The sequence below is a fragment of the Lynx canadensis genome, chromosome F1 (genome assembly GCF_007474595.2).
Source record: "Lynx canadensis isolate LIC74 chromosome F1, mLynCan4.pri.v2, whole genome shotgun sequence".
Taxonomy (NCBI): Eukaryota; Metazoa; Chordata; class Mammalia; order Carnivora; family Felidae; genus Lynx; species Lynx canadensis.
Window position 1 is genome coordinate 16,230,137 of NC_044319.2, and position 25,385 is coordinate 16,255,521.

The 25,385-nt window shown below is 36.7% G+C and overlaps 1 protein-coding gene across 7 annotated transcripts in view; it reads left to right on the top strand.

Moving 5' to 3' along the window:
• Positions 1–25,385, top strand: part of RABGAP1L (RAB GTPase activating protein 1 like) — a 774,838-nt gene that overhangs the window by 198,668 nt on the left and 550,785 nt on the right. For all 7 annotated transcript variants that reach the window (XM_030303098.1, XM_030303093.1, XM_030303096.1 and 4 more), the window contains one exon: positions 18,156–18,249. In XM_030303098.1, the coding sequence (XP_030158958.1) occupies positions 18,156–18,249 (94 nt within the window). The remainder of the gene's footprint in view (positions 1–18,155; positions 18,250–25,385) is intronic.

The window sequence follows — 25,385 nt, forward strand, 5'->3', positions numbered from 1 at the left end:
AATACAAGGAGGTTAAAGACCACAAATAAAGGAGGTTAATTCTACTAAAGAATTAATGCATCAACCAGAAAATGAAAGAAGAAATTTACAAAATACATGGAAACAAATGATAATGAAAACACTATGGTCCAAAACCTTTGGGATGCAGTAAAAGTGGTGATAAGAGGCAATACGCAGCCATCCAGGCCTACGTCAAGAAGCAAGAAAAATCTCAGGTATACAACTTAACCTTACACCTAAAGGAGCTAGAAAAAGGACAACAAATGAAACCTAAAGCCAGCGGAAGAAGGGAAGTAATAAATATCAGAGCAGAAATAAAGGATACAGAAACAAACAAACAAGCAAAAAACCTCCAGTAGAACAGATCGATGAGGGGCACTAGGGTGGTTCAGTTGGTTAAGTGTCTGACTTGATTTTGGCTTGGGTCATGATCTCACTGTTGTGAGATTGAGGTCTGTGTTGGGTTCTGTGTGGAGCCTGCTTTAGATTCTCTCTCTCTCTTTCCCTCCCCCCTCACTTCTTCCATCCCTCTCCCCAGCCTCAAAAACTATCTCTATCTCTATCTCTCTCTATATATCTATATAATAGAACAGATCAATGAAACCAGGAGATGGTTCTTTGAAGTAATTAATGAAATTGATAAACCCTTAGCCAGACTTATAAAAAATAAAAGATAAAGGACTCAAAATCACTAATGAGAGAGGAGAGATCACAACCAACACCACAGATGTAAAAATAATTATAAGAGAATATTATGAAAAATTATATGCCAACAAATTGGGTAATCTGGAAGAAATGGATAAATTCCTAGAAACATAAACTATCAAAACTGGAACAGGAATAAAGAAAACTTGAACAGACTGATAACCAGCAAAGAAATTGAATCAATAATAAAAAAATCTCCCAACAACAAAAGTCCAGGGCCAGATGGCTTCCCATGGGAATTCTACCAAACATTAAAAGAAGAGTTCATACCGATTCTTCTCAAACTGTTCCCGAAAAATAGAAATGGAAGGAAAATTTCCAAACTCCTTCTGTGAGGCCAGCATTACCTTGATTCTAAAACCAGATAAAGACCTCACTAATAAAGAAAATTACAGGCCAATGTCCCTGATGAACCTGGATGCAGAAATTCTCAACAAGATAGTAGCAAGTTGAATCCAACAGTACATTGGAAGAATCCTTCACCATGATTAAGTGGGATTTATTCTTGGGCTGCAGGGATGGTTCAGTATTTGCAAATCAATCAATGTGATAAACCACATTAATAAAGGATAAGAATCATATGATCCTCTCAATAGATACAGAAAAAACATGAGAAAGTACAGCATCCATTCTTAATAAAAACCCTCAACAAAGTAGGGATAGAGGGGACATACCTCAAGATATAAAGGCCAAATACGAAAGACCTATAACTAATATCATTCTTCAGTGGGGAAAAACTGAGAGCTTTTCTTTTTTTTCTCTTAATTTTTTTTTAATCTTTATTTATTTTTGAGAGAGAGAGAGAGACAGAGTGCGAGCGGGGGAGGAACAGAGAGAGGGAGACATAGAATCTGAAGCAGGCTTCAGGCTCCGAGCTGTCAGCACAGAGCCTGATGCGGGGCTCCAGGTCACAAACTGTGAGATCATGACCTGAGCTGAAGTCAGATACTTAACTGACTGAGCCACCCAGGCGCCCCTTCTTTTTTTTTTTAATGTTTTATTTATTTTTGAGACAGAGACAGAGCATGAGTGTGGGAGGGGCAGAGAGAAAGAGAGACACAGAATCCAAAGCAGGCCCCAGGTTTCGAGCTGTTGACACAGAGCCTGATGTGGGGCTCGAACCCATGAACTGTGAGATCATGACCTGAACTGAAGCTGGACACTTAACCAACTCAGCCGCCCAGGTGCTCCAAGAGTTTTTCTTCTATGGTCAGTAACAAGAAAGGGGTATCTACTCTCACCATTGTTATTTAATGTAATACTAGACGTCCTTGCCTCAGCAATCAGACAACAAGAAGAAATAAAAGGCATCCAAATCAGCAAGGAAGGAGTCAAACTTTCACTATTCACAGACTACATGGTACTCTACATAGAAAACCCAAAGGACTCCACCAAAAAATTGTGCTAGAACTCATACACGAATTCAGTAAAGTCTCAGGATATAAAAACAATGTACAGAAATTTTGCATTTCTGTACACCAATATTGAAGCACCAGAAAGAGAAATCAAGGAATTAATCCCATTTTCAGTTTCACTAAAAACCATAAGATACCTAGGAATCAACCTAATGAAAGTGGTAAAAGATGCGTATTTTGAAAACTATAGGACACTTCTGAAAGAAATTGAAGAGGACCCAAAGAAATGGAAAAGCATTCCATGCTCATGACTTAGAAGAACAAATGTTAAAATGTCTATACTGTGCAAAAGCAGTCTACACATTTAATACACTTCCTATCAAAATACCACCAGCATTTTTCACAGAACTAGAACAGATAATCCTAAAGTTTGTATGGGACCACAAAAGACCCCAAATAGCCAAAGCAATCTAGAAAAGGAAAGCAAAGCTGGAGGCATCACAGTTCTGGACTTAAAGCTGTATTACAAGGCTGTAGTCATCAAGACAGTATGGTACTAGCACAAAAACAGACATATAGATCAGTGGACCAGAATAGATACCCAGAAATGGACCTACAGCTATATGGTCAACTAGTCTTCAGCAAAACAAGAAAGAATATCCAATGGAAAACTGGACAGCAACATGCAAAAGAATGAAAGTGGACCACTTTCCTACACTATACACAAGAATAAATTAAAAATGCATGAAAGAGTTAAATGTAAGACAGGAAACCAAAAAATCTTAGAGGAGAACATAAGCAGGAACCTATTTAATTTCAGCCATGGCAATTTCTTGCTACATACGTCTCTGGAGGAACAGGAAACAAAAGCAAAAATAAACTGTTAGGATTCCATCAAGATAAAAATCTGCACAGTGAAGTAAACAATAGTTAAAAGGCAGCCTTTGGAATGGGAGAAGATATTTGCAAATGACATATCTGATAAAGGATTAGTATCCAAAATCTATAAAGAACTTATCAAACTCAACACCTAAAATATAAATAATCCAGTTAGGAAATGGGCAGAACATATAAATAGACATTTTTCCAAAGAAGATATCCAGATGGCCAACAGACATATGAAAAGATGCTCAGCATCACTCATTTTTAGGGAAGTACAAATCAAAACTACATTGAGATATCACCTCACACCTGTCAGAATGGCTGAAATTAACACAGGAAACATGTTGGTGAGGATGTGGAGAAAGGGGAACCCTCTTAAACTGTTGATGGGAATGTAAACTGGTATAGCCACTGTGGAGAACAGTATGGAGGTTCCTTGAAAGTTTAAAATAGAATTACCCTATAATCCAGCAATTGCCCTAGTAGGTGTTTACCCAAAGGATACAGAAATGCTGATTTGAAGGAGCACATGCATTCCAGTGTTTATAGTGGCATTATCAACAATAGTCATAGTATGGAAAGAGCCAAAACGTTCATTGGCTGATAAAGATGTCATTGATATATACAATGGAATATTACTCAGCCATCAAAAAGAATGAAATCTTGACATTTTCAATGACATGGATCGAGCCAGAGTGTATTATGCTAAGTGAAATAAGTCAGAGAAAGGCAAATACCATATGATTTCACTCATATGGAGAACTGAAAACAGATGAACATAGGGGAAAAAAGGGAGAGGCAAACCATAAAACAGACTCTTAACTATCAAGAGCAAACTGAGGGTTGTTGGGGGATGGGTTAAATGGGTAATAAGTCATGGGGCGCCTGGGTGGCGCAGTCGGTTAAGCGTCCGACTTCAGCCAGGTCACGATCTCGCGGTCCGGGAGTTCGAGCCCCGCGTCAGGCTCTGGGCTGATGGCTCAGAGCCTGGAGCCTGTTTCCGATTCTGTGTCTCCCTCTCTCTCTGCCCCTCCCCCGTTCATGCTCTGTCTCTCTCTGTCCCAAAAATAAATAAACGTTGAAAAAAAAAATTAAAAAAAAATGGGTAATAAGTCATTCCAAAGGGAATTTGTACTGAGCACTGAGTTTACATGTAAGTGATGAAACACTAGATTATACTCCTGAAACTAATTACATATATGTTAACTAACTGCTAAATAAATAAATAAATAAATAAATAAATGCAAGGAGAAGTTGAATTCCAATAGATAAAATTTGGATACCTCTTGAAAGCTATGCACTTATGGTCATTCCCAAAGTGAGGTTTTTGTTGAATACTTAAAATGGTCATGTTATCAAGTTAAGGGATTAAAGCTCTCTAAGAAACCTTGAGTTTCATTCTCACTACTTTTCTTGAAAAGAGGATGATATTTTGCATAAGAATAATACACCTGAAGGAGAGAATGATGCAACAGATTCCCATTCCTTTCACTATGACCAACCAGATTTTAGGGCAGAGGAACAGAAGCGTGGATTGTAGTTTGACTTAATGGAGTATCTGACTTTCACATAGGTCACATTTTATATGCTGGCCTTTATCACGTTTTCGAAATTTATTATGAGTTGTAAATATACTCATAAAAAGATTAATGTATCAGATCCTATGTGATGTTTTCAACTGAAATAATATAAGCGAAGAGTAATTCTCAATACACGGGAGTACCTTGTCACTCCAGGAGTGTGTGTCTTCAGTTGAGAATTTACTGTGTGCATTGAGAAATGTCATTTATGGAATGGGCTACATATGTAAATGATAAATAGGTAGAGTTGAGAACCATCGACTATAGAAGTCACTTATGCTGAGATTCAGTGGCCCTCAGTCCAAGTGGGTATACGTGGAAGGCTCTTTGACTTTGTAATGCAATTTCATTTTGCCACCCATTCAGCTAAGAAGTGTGCAGAGCAAATGGATCTTTTTCACAGTGCAGACTACAGGTACATTTGGCACTTACTAATTATCTCAGTTTTGAAGAGTCTGCACTATAGACTGTGAAAAATGTAGACAGTTGGTATTCAGGATATTCCCTCTAAAGAAAAAATTAATGATTTATTCTTTTAGATTTTTCAAGTGTGATTCCCATGTCCGTTAAGATCATTAGGAGGCCATCTGTAAATCAAGTTTGTTATTTGGTATGTTTTATTAAAATTGTAGAGGTTTAATTAACTTCTAATGGGCGCCCACTACTTTGCTAAGTGCTGTGGACACGAAAATAAATAAGACATGACTCTTATCTTGAGGAGCTTTTAGTCTAGTTGAAGAAAAAGACCCATAAATAGATAATTTTAGTAATATATTGTAAATGCAGTAATAAGAAATGATCAGAATATAATGTGAGCTGACTAAAAGAAAGTTTGGCCTGAAAATTCAGGGAAGACTTCTTGGAAATTGTGCCTAGGAGTTCAGTCTTGATTAATGTATATTATTTAGCTAGAAATATTTGGATGCCTGGTAAGGGAGACCTTCCAGGCAGAGGGAAAACAGCATTATGTGTGCAGTAAGTTATATTCACTCATAAAGGTGGGAAATGATACATTATGAGATTAGAATACAGAGGGTGACTGATGATTGAGGGCCATGTAGGCCATTCTGACTTTGTATTTTTATGCTTTAATCAAGGGTTGGTATAAGAGATATTTCTACAGGTGTGGTAAAAATGTCTTCATGGACATGACTTATTATGTTATTCAGGGTATTTTGTATAAAGATTTAAGAGATTGCTCACACATCTTGGGAAAAGGTATCTTTCTAAGTGAAATTATTTTTTAAACTTTTATCAGTAAGAATTGTGCATGTAACCCTTCATTTTTTTCATTCTTGTCTTTGGAGAAGGTTAAAGCTTAGTGTTTCATTTACCTGTTGTATGTTGTTTTTGCTTTGATGTTCTGATCTAAGGCATCGTCTCAGTCCCACAACGTTCCTTGACTTTTCTTTTCTCTGTTGCCATGTATCTATATACATTTCATTTTTTCTGCTAGAACATGAATTCCTCAAAATTAGGGAGCATGTCTCTTTCATATTTTTAAGCTTGTCCTTGTAATGAATACTTAGTAAATGTTTGAATGAATCAGTAATTGATTAATTGATGTTTGGTTCATTTTACTTGTGCCTATCGTTAACTTCTGTCTCAAATAATTGTTTTTGGTAAATGGATAGGGTAGATATAAATAAATAAGATATAAATGTACTAGTGGTATGGGCTTCATATATCTAATTTCTTATATCATCAGTTTCTCAATACATGAGGAGGACATTGTATAATAATAGCTACTGTTTATTGAGGGTATACTATATGCTAGGTACTTAAAACTTTCCTTCAGATTGGCCTTTCTTGTGCCATTGCATATGTTGTTCCTTGTTGGGAAGATATTTTCATCAGAACTTGTGCTTGCTGCCTTTTTCTCATCATTTAGATCTCAGCTCAAGGCTTAAGTGTTATCTCTTCAGATAGTCTTCCTTGACAACTTCTAGCTAACATAGGCCCTTTCTTTCTTAGTTTTTTTTTTTTTTTTTTTTTTTTCTGGAAGTCTTCCCTTTTACACTCAGTGTTAGTCTTTCTACCATCTTTTTCTAATGGTACTTTGAACACACCGTTCTAATAATTCTAAAAATACCTTATTATAAATATGGGCTTTTAAATTCATTTCTCTCACCTTCCAGAGTGTGAGTTCCTAAGGGGCAGATGGTGTTTTATTCTCTTTTGAGTTCCCATTGCTTTAGTTTGTGGCAAGTGTTAAATAAATATTTGTGTAGTGAATGGAAATATCTTTGAAATGTTAGATTCAGTGAAGAATAACATATTTTTGGTTTTAAAATATGTTAATGGGTGTTAGAATAAGTGATATAAAGGTGAATAAGTGTTCAGAACAGACTTAACATAGCAGGCTTCAGACCCCTACCCTTAGAAAAGCCTGTTTTCAAGGTCAGCCCTTGGCTCTTACTGGAAAACAGATTTCGAGAAGGTTCCCACCATTCCCTAACTGAGAAGAGTGGCTCACTGTGCCTGCACTGTGTGTACTAACAATATTGTTTCATGTTGAACATGTAGCTTTCCTTCTGGACTGTGGAATTTTGGTACATGCTAGGCAGAAGGTCCTTATGTGATCAGCCCCGACAAAAACCTCTTTCGTGAGCTTTCCTGGTAAACAACATTTCACATGTGTTGTCACAACTCATTGCTGGAGGAGTGAAATGTGTCCTCTGTGACTCCATGGGGAGAAGATTCTGGGAATTTTGCACCTGGTTTCCTCCAGACTTCACCCAGTGTCCAGTGTGCCTTCTCCCTTTGCCAGTTTTGCTTTGTACCCACAGCAATAAGTCATAAGTGTAAATACAACTCTATGCTGAGTCCTGTGAGTCCTCCCAGTGAATCATTGAACCCGGGGGTGATCTGGAAGACCTCTGATATAATAAGATAGATAAATCTTTTGTACTTCTAATTTTGGGAGAAATGATAGATAATAAACAAGAAAATATCAAGAACTAATAATGCCATTTAGATATTTAAAATTGGCTGATTGGTGTGGTTAGTTACTTTAGATTATATGTTCAGGTAAAAATTTCTCTGAGGATGTGGCATTTAAACTGAGATCTGAGTAATAAGAAGAAACCAGCCATTGGGAGATGGGGAAAGAGCATTTCTGAAGAGGAAACAGTGCAGAGGAAAGTGAAAGTGTGCCTGGTGTGTTTGAAGAATAGAAAGGAAGGCAGATGACTGAAGGGGAAGGGGAAGCCAGAAAGTGGTACGATACAGACATGGTCAGGTAGCCAAGGGCTATTTTGTAAGTTCCTGTAAGCCACAGTGAGTTGGGTTTTTTTGTTTTTTGTTTTTTTTTTTTTTTTGAAGACTTTGAAGTGTTTTAAGCTGGGCAGAAGAGACAAAGATTTGATTCATGATTTCAGAACACTTCAGCAGCTGTATCTGTGGAGAGAAAAGTTCTGTGGAGTAGAGATGGAAACAGGGAGACCATTGGGAGACTCTTACAGTAATCTGGGCCAAAATGTTGGGGATTTGGATGAGGGTTGTAATGTGGAGAGGGAGAAAAGTAGAGAGATTTGAGATACATTTTGGAGGTGGAATGGACAGGGGTGGGTAATTAAATGTAGGCATTGAGGGAAAAAGAATAACTTGTAGATTTCAGTTTTTAACTGCGTAGATAGTGCTGTCATTTATGAAAATGGGGAAGGGGAGGGAACGAGGAAAATACAGGTAGGTGAAGAAAATTAAGGGTTTTGTTTTGAAAGTTTTTCAGATATCCAATTGGAGATGTCATATAGGCAGTTGATACATAGGTTCTGAAGCTAGTGCATTTCTTTTAATCATCAAACATGTATTGAGTGCTTACCAGTTGCCAAGTACTTTGATAGGGTGAGGAATGCCATGATGACTAGGACACAGTCCCTTTGTTAAGCAAGTAAGTTAGATCAGAAAGGAAGGCAGGCAAGTATTCAGGCCATTACAGAGACATGTGTTATCATAGGGCCATGCAGAGAGTCTCTTTTGGCGATTTCTGCCTGTTTCTCCCATTGTGTTTTGTACTTGGTAACCTCTTCATCAGTTACTAGCTTTCCCTTAGGAGGAGAATATAAAAAAAAAAATCCAAATGCAGAGATGAACCTGATTTTGCTGTTACTTCCTTGACTACCTGGTTTCATGTGGCTGCTTTGACTAGTCTTGTGGGCATTTCCCACTCCTTTCTCGTTTACTTGTGAGTATTTTGCCTTTCAGAGTTACACTTATGGCTGAAGGAGTCATCTGCCCAGTTAGAGGGCTCGTGAGTGTGTTGTGTACCACAGAGTGGGTGTTGGGGAGCTCCCTTTCCACCTGTCAATTAAATTTGAGCTATTCTAATGGGTTTTTTCTTCTCTTGCTTCCCTTTGTTTCTAATTTTCTCCAACCCTTGCTTAGTTTTTCTCCCTCTGATTGGCTGCCTTTTAAAAAGTCATTCTTTGAATAATAAGTTTTAAAATAATCCTTCAGTGTAACTATTTACATAGGTTCTTTCTTATAATCTGCCAGACACTAATTTCTTTCTTCATCACCCCTCAATTTATTTTGAAAAGTCATTGACAATGCATTCAAATAGACACTGCCCGACTTTTTATTATAAGACCATACTAGTCTCTCCAAACACATCAAATTGTACATGTTAAATATGCACAGCTTTTCATACATCAATCATACTTCAATTAAAAACAAAGGAAATGAGCAGAGAATTAAAATGCATTTCCAAAGCCCTGAAAATACAAAATGTAAATAAATACCTAAGTAAATTCTAAGTCATTAATATCCCAGAAAAATGTAAAACATAAATACACACACAAAAGGATAAACTAGCCTCATGATCAAGAAAACTGTTTATGTTAAGAGCCTTAGCCTTTTTTTTCCCTCAAATGTAAGCTAGCTTTTTTCTATTCTGATTATCTGTACAAATTTGTGAGTCTAAAAAAACAATGAAAAAAAAAAAAAAAAAGGAAGCTGTATTGACTGCCCTGGTTCTCTTGAGTATGGTTGACAGATTTCAGTGATGAGTGATACATTTTTATTAATCACATATGCTTAGCAACTACAGGGTTTATTAATTAGAAACCTGTAATTAGAGTCAGAATGACAGTGATGATGGTTTAGTTGGAAAGAAATCATGAAATTTGTGGTCTCTTCCACCTTGAATCTTCTATGATAAATCACCTTGCTTTTGACAGTAGGAAATGTTATCACATTTCAGAAATTAAGGATGATCTTTTGTTTTACTCCAATAATTTACATTTGGTTATCAGCTTCCATACAGAACAAGTATTTTCTGACTCTGTCATGTGAGAAATGAGAGATACTATATTCAAGGTCATAAAAATGTGGCTATAGTTTTTGGCTGCCCAAAATGACATTGTTTATTACTAAGTAATCAAAATAAATCACTTTTACACTATTCCAGGTTGACAGGTGTCATTATATAGACCTGTATTCCTACAGGCTTTGCCAGATTACTAAGATTTTTTATTCCCCTCCCTAATTGTTTAGAAGAGAGTTTACAGGAACCTTTGGTTCCCTGTATCATTTACAGCAAACAGTACTTATTAAAAAAGAAAATTAAGGGGAAAATCTTTGAAAACCTGCAGTAGTCATATTTTATTTATGGTTATCAGTTTTTTTTAAACATTTGTTTATTTTTGAAAGAGAGAGAGACAGAGTCCAAGCCAGGGAGGGGCAGAGAGAGAGGGAGACACAGACTCTAAAGCAGGCTCCAGGCTCTGAGCTGTCAGCACAGAGCCTGACATGGGGCTCGAACCCACGAGCCACAAGATCATGACCTGGGCGCTTAACTGACTGAGCCACCCAGGTGCGCCTATCAGTTTTTTATTTTATGAGTAATCCTTCAGATGATCTCGTCATCTTTAGATGAAAAGAAGAATGAGATTTTGTGCTAATTTTCCCCTAGTTTTGTCATTTATTTTTAACTCCATTGAAAAAAAGCTTTTTTGTGTGTGCACCTGCATGTGTATATATGTATATATGTGTATATACATGTATACACACACGTATGTACACATACATATATATGTGGATATACATACACACACATATATATATACATAAATATGCATATAAATAAATATATATATATTTTTCCTTTTATGATGTCTGCTGATAGCAGTTCTGAAATTTTCCTTTTATGATTAGGATGAAAAACAATTATTTTTTCAAAGCAGGGAGTGGCCAAAGTTGAGAGAGCCCATAAATTATTTTGATTGAAGTATCATACATATTTATTTTGTTTGTTCTAAAAATTTACATTTATTGTATCTTATTTTGGTCTTGCACAGTTAGTTCTGCTGTCTGCATGTTAGAAATGAGTGGATAATAAGAAATAAGGCTGGAAAGCTTTTTTAGTTACTTTGAAGTTCTGGGCCAGAAACTGACGACTCCATAATAAAAATAATAGAAAATGTTACCTCACATTTGAGTACTACCGTGTGATGGGCACCATGTTTAGTATTACACATGCATTTTCATTTAATTTTACACTACTAGGTGATTAATATTGTTACTTTCATTTCACTGACGTTTAAAGAAAGTAGTAGTCCTGTGGTGCAGGAGTCTGATGACATCTGGTATACTCTGTGTGGTCCTGCTTTCTGAAGGAGGAGAGTGACTGTGGGGAAACAAATTGAGAAGGAGAACGTTCATGGAAAGGATTGAAGTTGGGCATATTAGAGGAATCTCTAGCCAAAGTTTGCTACCTAAGTTTAGCAGAGTCTCTCAGAGACCTCTTCTAAAGTGAACTTTATAGAGGAAGTTGAAGCTGTTAGCTACGGATTCCCTCAACTTTGTATCTTAACGTCTTTAAGCTTTTCCAAAGCCCCATATTCAGTCAAAATACAGGATGTACTTCTGGTCAGTCACTACCTTTAATCCAAACCTGGGCAATTTCATGTCTTTTTAGGGAATTGGCCTGATTCCTCATCTTTCTCTTTCCAGTGTTTTCTTTCTCAGTTACCTTACATGTATGAACATGTTCTAAAAATAAAGCAGTAACAAAGAAATACTTCCATTTTTTCCTCAGTTGAGTAAAGGCTACTAAATAAAGACAAGATACACTCCCAGCCCTGACAGAGCTTGGATTCTGAGAAAGGGAAAAAGATGTGTAAAACATGAAAGCTATAGGTATTAAATGCATCATAATGAAAACAGACATGTTTTCTTGGAAGTCTTACAGATATTATTGTAGGAGTCTCTGTAGGAGCCAAAAAGGAAGAACTGGCCAATTTTCTGGGGAATGGGGCTTGATGAAGGAAGTATAATGCTTGAAATGACCGTGTTGTTCTTTTTAGCAATATTATACTCTCTTACCTTCCCAAAGCTCATGAGCTTGGATAAAGAAAAATCAACATTTACGGTCACGATTTCCCACTCATTCATTCTTCAAAATTTACACTCCGGCTTTTATCCCAGTATTGTACATCATAGGAGGTTAATTGGTTGAATGAAAACAGCTTTTAATAGCTAACATGCCTGTCTTTTGCCAGACACTGTAATATATATGTGTTTTGCATGGTAATTTGCTTAATTGCTATTCCCATTTTGCAAACAGGTAGCTGAAGCACAGAGAGGTTAAATAACCAGCATCACAGCTACTAAGTAGTGGAACTGGGTTTCACATCCAGGCATTTTGGCTCCAGAATCCAGTATGAATGACTGAATGGACCTGGTTGCCTCTACTCATGTCTGCACATAGATGCCCGTGTACTGAAGGTCACTAATTTTCAAGACATACATTTTTTGTACCTGTAATGGATTTCCTTTTCTCGCATCTTCTCCTCTCCAATTACCAATTTGGGAAACTTCTAACACTCTTTGGCCAAATACATCTAGGTACTGGGAATATAGAAATAAAAGTTAGTCCCCACTGCCAAGAAACTGGCAGTTAGCCCATCCAGAAAAGGGTAATCCTAACCTGAATTTTGATGGAAAAGAAAGATTCAAGAAGATAGGAATCCCAGCCTTCTATCATTTTTCCTTTCTTTTTCCTCTCTGTAGAATGGGATACAGTTGCTTTTTCAGAACTTTCAGAGTTATCCTTTTACATATCCACATTGTTCTGTTGTTCCTTTTCTTCTTTGTCATGTGCTACTTGCTAACTTCCTCACTGTTTCTTACTGCACTTTGGTCTCCAGTGTCTTTGTGATTCATATTTTTTTTTCTTAGTTCATTGCTTTCATTCTGCCTAGACACTCTGTCATGTCTAATATAGTAGGAACTTTATATTTCTTTAGCTTCCTTTCTTCCTCTCTAGCAGGAAAGCCATTAAGTATTTAAAACACCTATGGTAAGTAGTTTCTGCAGTAAAGAAGATAGATCTGGCTCACTTTTGAGGTCACTGGGATATCAATTTCATCCTTATTCTTCCTGAATGTCAAGGGGATTACACCCCTGAAGCCTCTCCATTATCTCTTGTTCCAAGTTCAGTGTTTCTTGGTCATGTTGCTTTAAATATGCCTGCATTTTCCATTCTCGGCTCTGGCTTCCAGCATTTACTAGATAGATGTTGGTACTTGGCATAGGCTGGTATCTGCTAAATGCCAAGCATAGTCTCCCATGAAAACGTGGTAAGAAAAACTATAAGGAGAGGTGGTATGACTCTGGATTCAAACTGAGGTTAAATTCTGGAGTCACCTAGTAGCTGGGCGACTTTGAGCAAGTTACTTAACCTCTCTGTGCCTCAATTTTCTTATTTTGAAAGTGGGAAAACTAGTAGTGACTACCTTATTAGGTTATTTAGGGGATACTATGAGTTAATGCTTATAAAACTAAAGAATAGTGCCTGGAATATAGATAGGAAGGGCAGACATTCAATAACGGCCTAGGATTTCTGTTTTCTTTGGATAAGTCCTACTTTTTATCCAACCATTTGGGCCCTGTGTTGCTGTGGTTTCTGCCTTAATTGTTCATCAGGGATTTAGTTTAACTTCAGTGTGCCCATTTTTTTCTCTTCTCTTTTGTGGTTCTCCTCTGCTACTCTAGGAGTTTACAGTTCTAATTTCCTTTTTGTGGTGGAAAACAGCTTGAGAGATTGTCAGGGAGAAAATACCTTGTTATCAGTGATGATTTTATGGCTTATTAGTAGGGGTTTATAACAATGAAATAGGTTTTTGTTTTCTATAGCAACAGGGATTATTTAAAAGGTAAAAGTCCTTTCCCCATGCTCATTATAGTTACATGTACTTATTTTAAAAGATAAGAGTATTCCAAAAGTATGAAACTTAAAAGTCAGGGGTGCCTGGGTGGCTCAGTCAGTTAAGCATCTGACTCTTGGCTTTGGCTCAGGCCATGATCTCATGGTTTGCGAGTTTGAGCCCTGCATCGGGCTCCGTGGTGACAGTGGGGAGTCCACTTGGGATTCTCTTTGTCTGCCCCTATCCCCGCTCAAGCTCGCGTTCTCTAAGTAAGTAAATAAACTTAAAAGAAAAAAAAAAGAAAAGTGAAAGATGCATTCCCTAAATATTTATTGAATGCCTACTATGTGATAAGATACTGGTAGGTGCCAAAACACAATTGCTCTTAATAGTTTGGTAGAGGTGCCTGGGTGCTCGGTTGAGTGTCCAACTCTTGATTTCGGCTGAGGTCATGATCCAGCCTTGTGGGATTGAGCCCGGTGTTGGGCTCTGTGCTGAGTATGGAGCCTGTTAAAGATTCTCTCTCTTTCTCCTCCTCTGTCCCTTTCCCTCACTAGCACACACTCTCTCTAAAAAAAAAAAAAAAATTTGGTGTATAATCTTAACAGATGTTGAAAAAAAATTTTTTTAATGTTTATTTATTTTTGAGAGGTAGAGATCGAGTACAGGCGGAGGAGGGACAGAGAGAGAGGGAGGCATAGAATCCCAAGCAGGCTCCAGGCTCTGAGCTGTCAGCACAGAGCCTGACCGCACGGCTTGAACCCACGAACTGTGAGATCATGACCTGAGCTGAAATCAGATGCTTATCTGACTGAGCCATCCGGGCGCCCCATCTTACAGCTATTTTTAAAGGTCTTTGTAATCGTATAAGTAATACTACTTACAGAAATAAAACCATACTTAAAAATTACTACTTTGTTTCTTGCTTTTCATCACAAAGTAATGTATTTTAGATGGTTTTCATATTAGCATAAAAGATTTAGTCAATTCTTTTAAACTATTGGATAGTATTTTTTGAAAGGATGTACCATAATTTAACAAACTTCTATTAAATAATACGTGATAGTTTTCAATTATTATTACAAGCAGTGATACAATGAAATCTTTTACATATATCTCTTTGGCATATGTGTTCCTGGAAGAATAAATTTTTAAAAGTGTAGTTGCTAAATCAAATGGCATATTAATTTAGAATATTAATACATTTTAAAAGATGACTCTTATTTAAACATCAGCTTTCTTGCTTGTTCCCCCATATTTTTATCAACAGTAGGTATTATTCCTTATTTTATCTGGTTTTTTTTTCTGTTTCATTGTTTTAATTTGAATAAAAAAATAATTGAGATAGGGTTTTCTTCAGTGTCTTTATTGGCCAGTTATATTTTATACAACTGTACTATATTTATGTCCTTGGACCAATTTTCTGTTGGATTTTTTAGTTTATTGAGTATTAAGACCATTTGTCATATGTTCAAAAAAATTTTTTTTAATGTTTATTTATTTTTGAGAGACCGAGAGGGAGACAGGGAGGGAAGGAGAGAGGAAGAGAAAGAGTGTGCATTCAAGCAGGGGAGGGGTAGAGGGAGAGGGGAACAGAGGATCTAAAGCAGGCTCCAGGGTCTGGGCTGACAGCAGAGAGTCTGATGTGGGGCTCAAACCATAAGCCATGAGATCATGACCTGAGCTGAAGTCAGATGCTTAACTGACTGAGCCGCCCAGGTGCCCTGGAAATTTTATTTTAATGTACTCTATACCTTACTTCATATAAGGTTTTAATTTATAGGTAGTCAGATTTCTTAATCTTTCTTATGGCATCTCAATTTTGTTTTATTCCTTTACCAACAAGAATAAGAAGAATCTGAGGTTTTCTGTGTCAGTAGTAATGATTTGAGTCCTATTTTCTTTTTCCCTTTCATTATGTTCTTAGATTTTAGTCTCCAATTTAGCATGTACAACTTCATCAAATACTTTGGAACCTTGTTGTATTATTATTTACTGTGGAGCAAAATAGAGTATAAGGTGGGACCATCCTGGACCCTGCTTAATTGAAATCCAGTTTATATTATAAGTACTCATATTATACTTCGTACCAATTTATAGGAAGAGTGATCAGCAGTCCCTATTTGCCTGAGATAAGTTTCACCTTTTTTCCAGTGTAACTTTTTAAAAAAAATTTTCTTTTAATGTTTATTTAGTTTTGAGAGAGAGAGGGGAGAGAGCACGAGTGTAGGGGAGGGAGTGAGGGGTGGGGGAGACACAGTGTGAAGCAGGCTCCAGGCTCTGAGCTATCAGCACAGAGCCCCATACGGAGCTCAAACTCACGAATCGTGAGATCATGACCTGGGCCAAAGTTGGATGCTCAACTGACTGAGTCACCCAGGTGCCCCTCCAGTGTAACTTTTAATAGTGACCCTCTTTACTACCTCAGTTTAGATGAAAAATTGTAAGGATTATAAGGGATAGTTGTTTACCTGGGATAGTTCTTTAGGACATTTTAATATTAAGGCTTCATTTGTTGCTGTTTACATTATTCCTGAAATACTTCATTTGTTTTAGCTTTTTAAAAATCTCTCATTTCTATTATTTTCATGAACTTGTTGCAAAGTTCACAGAATTGCTTATGTGAGGTATTTACCTTCTTGACCATTCCAATATCCAGACTAATGTTCACATTTTGAATAAAGTGTTCTAAAGAAGTTGAAGTATTTGTCTACGTGTGTGCATATGTTTTGGTTATATTTTACTAAACTTGTGATAAAATCTTTTTGTGTAAGTATGACCAAATCTTTTAACTAGGCCAAATATACCTACCTTTATTTTATTGTTTTTTGGTGTTAATTATATCCACTGATATGAATTAGTTTATACTTCGACCATTGGCTTTGTGGTATGCTGAGTAATACTGTTCTGAACACAGATCCCTGTGGGACTCACTTAATGCCAACTTCTGTTGTACTGTTAACAACATTGATAAAACACTGGTCCTTGCAAAGAGCCAGACAGATTTTTATCTAGCTTATTTTATCATTCAGATAATACTTTTCCAGATTTTTCGTATATAGCTCTGTGTCAAAGTCCTTATTCTAATGAGATAAATTGTGCCCATTACATTTCCTTTCTCTGCCAGCTCTGTTACCGCTTAAAAGATTTATTGGGGCACCTGGGTGGCTCAGTCGGTTAAGCGTCCGACTTCAGCTCAGGTCACGATCTCACGGTCCGTGAGTTCGAGCCCCGCGTCGGGCTCTGGGCTGATGGGTCAGAGCCTGGAGCCTGCTTCCGATTCTGTGTCTCCCTCTCTCTCTGCCCCTCCCCCGTTCATGCTCTGTCTCTCTCTGTCTCAAAAATAAACATTAAAAATTTTAAAAAAGATTTATAGAGCTTACAGTTACTCATTTCATCACTGATTGTAGGCTGTAACTCAACCCATCTTACTCTTTCTAAAGCTATTACTTTACATATTGGGATATTTTATAAAATTGCCATTTTAAAAGGCCATTTTAGTATTTCCTTTAGTCAGAAGTATTTGTACTTATGAGGGAGCCTGCGTGGCTCAGTCAGTTGAGCATCTGACTCTTGATTTCAGCTCAGGTGGTGATCCCAGGGTTGTGGGATCAGGCCCCGTGTGGGATTCTGTCTCTCTCGCCCCCTCTGCCCCCATCCCCTGCTCACGGTCTCTCTTTGTCTCTCTCTCTCAAAAACAAAAAATTTGTACTTATGAATATACCCTTAAAACCTTAAAGTTTTAAATATTTCTAGTTGTGTGTTTGTTATCATAATATATATATTTCTCAGTGTTATATATTGATAGTTCTCAGTATTACATATCGATATATATACCTGAATCTTCATTTCAGTGTTTGTTTGTATTAATAATAAAAGATTAATATTTGAGAATATTAGTCTCGTGAGTAGTGAGTGTATCACATAGGAATTTCTGATTGTGTTACCATTAACTTTATAATTTTACTCTCTTGGGGCGCCTGGGTGGCTCAGATGGTTAAGTGTCCGACTTCGGCTCAGGTCATGGTCTCATGGTTCATGAGTTCGAGCTCCACACCAGGCTCTGTGCTGACAGCTCAGAGCCTGGAGCCTGCTTGGGATTCTGTGTCTGCCTCTCTCCCCACTCATGTTCTGTCTCTGTCTCTCTCTCTCTCTCTCTCTCAAAAATAAACAAACATTAAAAAATTTATACAATTTTACCCTCTTTGGATAAAGTTATTTATATATAGGTATTTTCAATTTCATACTATGTAAACTGAATAGGAATTTTTATAAAACATTTAATGCTTTGGGATTATATTTATCTAGGCACTAAAGATATGTTAATGAAGTTTTTACTATTTTTTTTCCAGTGGGCATAATAATATAAGCAAAAGTATTGTTTGTTTTATTAAACACACAGTCATATTCCTTGATTAACAATATATAAATATCAAAAATATAATACAATGTTGGTCATTTTTGTTTTTGTGTTTCTTCTGCAGAGAGTGATAATGAACTCTCAAGTGGAACCGGTGATGTGTCTAAGGATTGTCCTGAGAAGATCCTTTATTCTTGGGGAGAACTGCTAGGAAGATGGTAAAAAATTTATTTTTCTTATTGAAAATTTTACATTTACCTAGTTGATGTTCATTTGTCTTATTAAAATCTATATGTTTATCTTAATATTAGTATATTAATGTACTTTAAAAACATGAAAGTTAAAATATAATTCATAGATACTCTTTATGTTTGCCTGAGTCTTCCACCCAATATGGTCTTATTTAACTTACTTTTGGAAGATATATTTGTCTTATTATTTCATTCAGGCAGAACATTGCTCAGAGTAATCAACTCTTTGCTTTATTGCTAAAATATGTAAATATCTATTGTTAAAGGGTTATATTTCCTTTCTCTCCTAAGTCTATTACCATGAAAAGAGGCTACAGTGCTTAGAGTTACTCATTTCACCACTGATTATAAACTGGTAACCAAGCCTGTTTTATTCTTTCTGACTAAAACTGTTACTTTATGTTTTGTAGCATTTTATCTGGAATTACAAAAAAGGGTACTTTGTTTATATTTATTACACATACTCTGTTTATTAAGTTTTTTAAAGAGGAAATCATGACTATCAGTTGTTAGTAAAATTAAATAATTTTGCCCACAAAAAGATTCTGCCATACCAGTATATAGAAACCATGATTTATTATTGAGTATGTGTATCAAATTACATGCACGCAGGTAGTCCAGGAGAAACTACTAGGTCTGGGAAAAATTTCACACATTTTATACAGTAAAGCAGAAGAAGAAATAATTAAAACTTTATATTTTTTTTAAAAATGTATATTTATTTTTGAGAGAGAGAAAGAATGAGAATGTGCGGTGGAGGGGCAGAGAGAGAGAGAGGGACAGAGGATCCAAAGTGGGCTCTGTGCTAATAGCAGAGAGTCCTATGTGGGGCTCAAACTTGAACTATGAGATCATGACCTGATCTGAAGTCAGATGCTTAATCAACTGAGCCACCCATGTGTCCCTAAAACTTTATACCTTTTGATAAAGATAATCTTTATCAAATCTCCTATACACTTCCTAAGGGATTCCTGATTTTTTTTTTTTTTTTGGGATTCCTGATTTAATTTAAGAGATACATATTTATAGCTCTGATGGTTGGAAAGCTTATGACTTCTCAGTATGAAATCTGGAGAGTAGGTCTATCAACTTCCTGAACAAAATGTTGAACCTATTATGTTTTGTTTTGTTTTTTTTAATTTTTTTTTTCAACGTTTTTATTTATTTTTGGGACAGAGAGAGACAGAGCATGAACGGGGGAGGGGCAGAGAGAGAGGGAGACACAGAATCGGAAACAGGCTCCAGGCTCCGAGCCATCAGCCCAGAGCCTGACGCGGGGCTCGAACTCCCGGACCGCGAGATCGTGACCTGGCTGAAGTCGGACGCTTAACCGACTGCGCCACCCAGGCGCCCCTGAACCTATTATGTTTTTAAGGAGATACCCTAAGTGTTAGGAGGGCTGGCTGTCTCCCCTTAATCGAACAAAGAAAATTCATCTTACTTATCTTGTGTACATACAAAATATAAATTGAACACATCTCAGAGGGTTTATTTAACTCCTTAAGTAATGGAGCCAGTTAGATATTACAACCAATCAGGATGAGAATTCAGTTTAGAGATTTATATTCTCTTCTTGATAATTCACTTGCATTGCCATGAGCAGGAATTATTTTCATAGCTATGGACAGAAAACTTATGCATGTCTAGTTTTCCACACATTATCTTCTGTTGAGAGTTGTAAATTTGCCTTATCAAAGACGAATAGAAACACACACCTCTATCATATCAGGTAATTCCCAGAAGCTGCAGCATTCCATACAAAAGGTGATTCCCAGAAGCTGCAGCATTCCATACGTTAGCCCATTTCAAAACTTTTCACAATTTTTCCCTATATTGTATCCAGAAGTTAATAGATTAACGTAATAAGCATTGTCCATGTTTCCAAATTTATGTTTTTACTGATTTCACTTAGTATTATTCATGGCAGTTGTTAAAGGTGATAAGGAAGACTTTATTCAGGAGGGGGAGCTAACGTGACAGGTATAGGGGTTCCTGAAATGAGGTCTTGCAGTAGGGAAGAGACTGGGCTCAACTCCAAATACTGCAAGGAGAAGCACAAATTTACAGCCAGGGAGAGGGTGGAGGTTAGCAAATGGAAAATTACTGAGAGAAAACATCAGGGGTAAAGAGATTCGTGGCTAATTTGACTTAACAAATTCTTGCTAAAGGTGGATCAGGATGATCAGACATTACTTGAATATGGTGGAGGATGAGGAACTCAATTAGAAATCAAGAGTAATCAGCTACTGATGATGGCAGATTCTGGCTCAACTGACTTAGTAGGATTCTTGCTAAAATTGGACAATGCAGAGATGAGCATGGAAGCTTAAAAAGTCAGACCTATTTGAGAAGAGAGTTCAGGTGAGCCTAAACAAGTTTGGTCAAAAAGAGAGTCTTTGGGAGCACCTGACTGGCCCAGTCAGTAGAACATGCTAGTCTTGATCTCAGGGTTGTGAATTTGAGCCTCATGTTGAGTGTAGAGATTACTTAAAAGTAGTAAAAGCTTTGAAAGGGAGAGGGAGAATATCTTTGTCATTAGTTAATAGAATTTCATAGGGGAGTTAGGTGTTGGGAGTGGGGAAGGGGTGCTGATCAGAGCAAGAAGATTGTTAGAGTCCAGTCTGGAAAAGAGAAGCCATGCCAACCTTTTCAAACAGAAGGGTATTAATGCAAGTAGTTGGTTTCTAGTGTGTTAGTATGCTGAAAGAAGACATTGAAGTAACCCCAGTAGTAGGAAGCAGCTGTATCCTCTAGGGCCAGAGAAATAAAATGGAAGAAGTTTTGTGACCAGAATCTAGGGACTCAGTGTAGGTCTCCTGAGGAGCTGGTGCAGGGACCTCTGAAGAAGGCTGTGCAACTGGTTGCTTAGGCTTTTGAGGATACTCAGAGTAGCTAGGGTTTAGAAGGAACCGTGAGGGGAGGGGTCATTTGGTTAGTTCTTTGCTTTTGAAGAGATACCCAGACCCCTGAGCTGGTTGGGGGAAACACTTTGTGATTGGTGCTAGTATTTCCTAGAGGGCCTGGCAGGTATTAGTAATTCTCAGGAGTTGTGGTATAGCTCCTGGCGGTGCAGTCTTTCTTTTCTTCTACCGTTCGATTGCGTACCGCTGTTACTTATTGGCAGAACCTACCTTGGACACTGAGTTTTACAAGGTTGTGGGATACAAGGTAAGTAATGCAAAAATCAATCTTGTTTATATATACTATCATTGAAAATTGGAAAGGAAATTTAAAAACCTACAAAAGCACTAGAAAAAAAATCAAACATTTAGGTAGAAATTGAATAAACTGTTACTAGATCTATACTTTGAAAAACTAGAGAACAGTAATGAAAGACCTCAATAAATGGAAAAATATACCATGTTCATAGAATTAAAGTCTCAATATTGTTAAGATTTCCATTCTTCCCATACTAATCATTGGGATCAGTGTAATTTCAGTCAAAATCCTAGTGGAATTTTTTGGGTAGCAATTGAAAAGCTGATTCTAAAATTTGTATAGAAAAGCAAAGTAACTAGAAGAGCCAAAGCAATTTTAAAAATGAAGAACAAACTTGGGAGACTTATACTACCTGATTTTAGGGATTACCTGATTTCAGGGATTACCATCAAGCTACAGTAATCAAGACATTACTGATTAAAGGATAGACACATAGATCAAAGTTGCAGAATAGAGAGTTCGGAAATAGAGCCACACAATCTAAAAAGATATTTCTCCAAAAAGACATACAAATGTCCAGTCAGCACATGAAAAGATGCTTAACATCATTAGCTATCATGGAAATGCAAATCAAAAGCACAGTGAGATACCATTTTACATCTACTGGGATAATAAAAAAAGACAATAACTAGTGTTGTTGAGGGTGTGGAGAAATTGAAACCCTAAAAACACTGCTGATAGCAATGTAAAATGATGCAGCCATTTTGGAAAACATTCTTGGCGTTCCTCAAAAGGTTAAATACAGAGGTATGATATGGCCTAACAATCCCACTTGTAGTTATATACCCAATAAAAATGAAAGCATATGTCTACATAAACATTTGTACATAAATGTTTATGGTATCATTGTTCATAATAACTAAAAAGTGAAACCAATCCTCATGTCTACCAAGTGATGAATGGATAAATAAATGTGGTATATACATACAGTGGGATATATTCAGCAATAAAAATAAAGTACTGGTACATCTGCAACATACATGACCCTTAAAAACATTATGTTGTGTGAGGAAAACAAATCAGAAAAAACCAATTGTGCGATTTTATTTATATGAAGTATCCAGAATAGGCAAATTCGTAGAGATAGCAAATAGATTAGTGGTTGTCTAGAGCTGGAGTGGGGATTTAGGGAAGTAGGGAGTGATTGCTAAGAAGTACGGGGTTTCTTTTTAGGGTAATGAAAATGTTCTAAAATTAATTTTGGTAATGGCCACACAACTGTGAATATATTAAAACCACTGAATTAAGTACTTCAAATTATATCTCGATCTAGCTGTATACACAAAAGAAATATGCACAAATATGGTCTATTGATTTTAAACAGAGGTGTAGTCGAGATTTGATGGAGAAAGGATAGTCTTTTCAGCACATAATGCTTAGTAATTGGATATCTATTTGCAAAAAGTAAAAACAGTAAAAAAGAACCTTGAAGCACACCTTGCCCCATATAGAAAATTAAATCAAAATGGGTCATAGGCCTAAATGTAAGCTAAAATTATAAAAGCTATAGAAGAAAACATAGGAAATCTTTGTGACCTTTGGTTAGGCAGAGATTTCTTACATATGACACCAAGGAATGATCTATGAAAGAAAAAAACTAATAAATTTGACTTCATCAAGACTAGAAACTTTTGTTTTTCTTTTTTTTTTTTAATTTTTTTTTTTAACGTTTATTTATTTTTGAGACAGAGAGAGACAGCATGAACGGGGGAGGGTCAGGGAGAGAGGGAGACACAGAATCTGAAACAGGCTCCAGGCTCTGAGCCATCAGCACAGAGCCTGACGGGGGGCTTGAACTCACGAACTGCGAGATCATGACCTGAGCCGAAGTCAGACGCTTAACCGACTAAGCCACCCAGGCGCCCCGAAACTTTTGTTTTTCAAAAGACATTGAAAAGAATGAAAAGTTACACACTGGGAGAAAATATGTGCAAAACTCGTATCGATAAAAGACTTATATCCAGAATAAAAAAAAAATTCTCAAAACTTAATACTAAAAAAAGCCCATTTAAAAATAAGCAAAAGATCTGAACAGACAATTCACCAAAGAAGATATTTTGGGGGCGCTTGAGTGGCTCAGTTGGTTTAAAGTGTTTGACTCTTGATTCCAGATCAGCAGGTCATGATCTCATGGTTCGTGCGTTCAAGCCCCACGTTGGGATTCTTTCTCTCTCCCTCCCTCTTTGCTTCTCCCCTGCTCTCTCTTTTCTCTCTCTCAAAATAAGTAAATAGACTTAAAAAAAGATATTTTGGATTACAAATAAGCCTATGAAAAGATGCTAAACAACTTTAGTCATTATGGAAATACCAATTAAATCCACAATGAGATATTACTATATTACTATACGCATACTCAAGTGGCTAAAATAAAAAAAAAAAAACAAACAACAATAAAACACTGATAATACCAAGAGCTGGCAAGGGTACAAAGCAACCTGTTTTGCTGGAGGAAATGCAAAATGATGCAGTTGTTTTGGAAAGTTTGACAATTTTTTTTTGTAAAGTTCAACACATACTTCTTAAATTACCCAGCAATTCCAATTCCACTCCTGTGTATTTACCCAAGTGAAATGAAAACCTGTATACAAATGTTTACAACATCTTTGTTCATAGTTGTCCCAGACTATAAACAATCCAAATGCTCTCCAACCTGGATCAACTAACTGGTACAATGGAATCAACTAACTGGTCAGTGGAATACTGAGCAATTAAAAGAGTGAGCTACGGATACATGCAACAGCACGATAGATCTCAAATGCATTATATTAAGTGAAATATGTCAGATTCGAAAGGCTTAATACCATATCATTTCATTTATATAAGATTCTAGAGAAGCCAGAACTTTCATGATAGAAAATGCGTCAGTAAGATAAAGACAGAGAGGGAGGCAAACCATAAGAGACTCTTAAATATAGAGAACAAACTGAGGGTTGCTGGAGGGGAGGTGGGTAGGAGATGGTCTAAATGGGTGATGGGTATTAAGGAGGGCACGTGTTGGGATGAGCACTGGGTGTTATATGTAAGTGATGAATTACTGGGTTCTACTCGGAAACCAGTACTACACTGTATGTTAACTAACTTGAATTTAAATAAATAAAGAAAAAAAGAAAATGTATCAGTAGCTGCCAAGAATTGATCATGTTGGGTGGCGTTGACTACAAGGGAGCATAGGAGAGTTTTTTAATGGTTATAGTGATGACCACACAGCTATATGAATTTGTCAAAACTCACAGAACTGCGGTGTATTTTATGCTGCATAAATTGTGCCTTAAATGGGAGAAAAAAAAATCACAAAAAACCAAAAACCCTGAGTATTAGTCTGGAGCATTTTAGTTGTTGAAGTACAAAATACTACTGCTACATCAGAAAAGCAAAAGAAGGAAAAAAGACCTAAATGCTTTTTCATGTTGTATAGTACACAGAACACATCAGAACAAATAATAAATATTAATGAAGGAAGGAAATGGGGAAAAAAGGGAGAAAGACGGGAATGAAATTTATGGCTTATGTGTAGAGTAGCTCTTTGAGGTGCATGCTTTTCATAGGTCAGTGCCTTCATAATCCCTTGTATCACGTTCCTCTCTCTTTGATTTGTGGTGTTCATTGTCGGAATCACTGTCTTGAACTCATTTTTCTGTTGTAACCCTTCAAAGTTAGGTCAAATGCACATGCTCTCCTTAATGTTACTGTTGTCTTACAGGTCCTTATCATCATCCCTAGAATATAGTAAGTGCTCAACGAATATTTATTGAATGAATTTTATAAATGAAAGATTCCTGACTTACAGATTTCTGTCCCTTCAAGTCTGTAAAAATTTTATGTGGTTATATTTTGGTACTTGGTTATTTCTTACATGTAATTTTTAAATAAATGTAAATTGATAT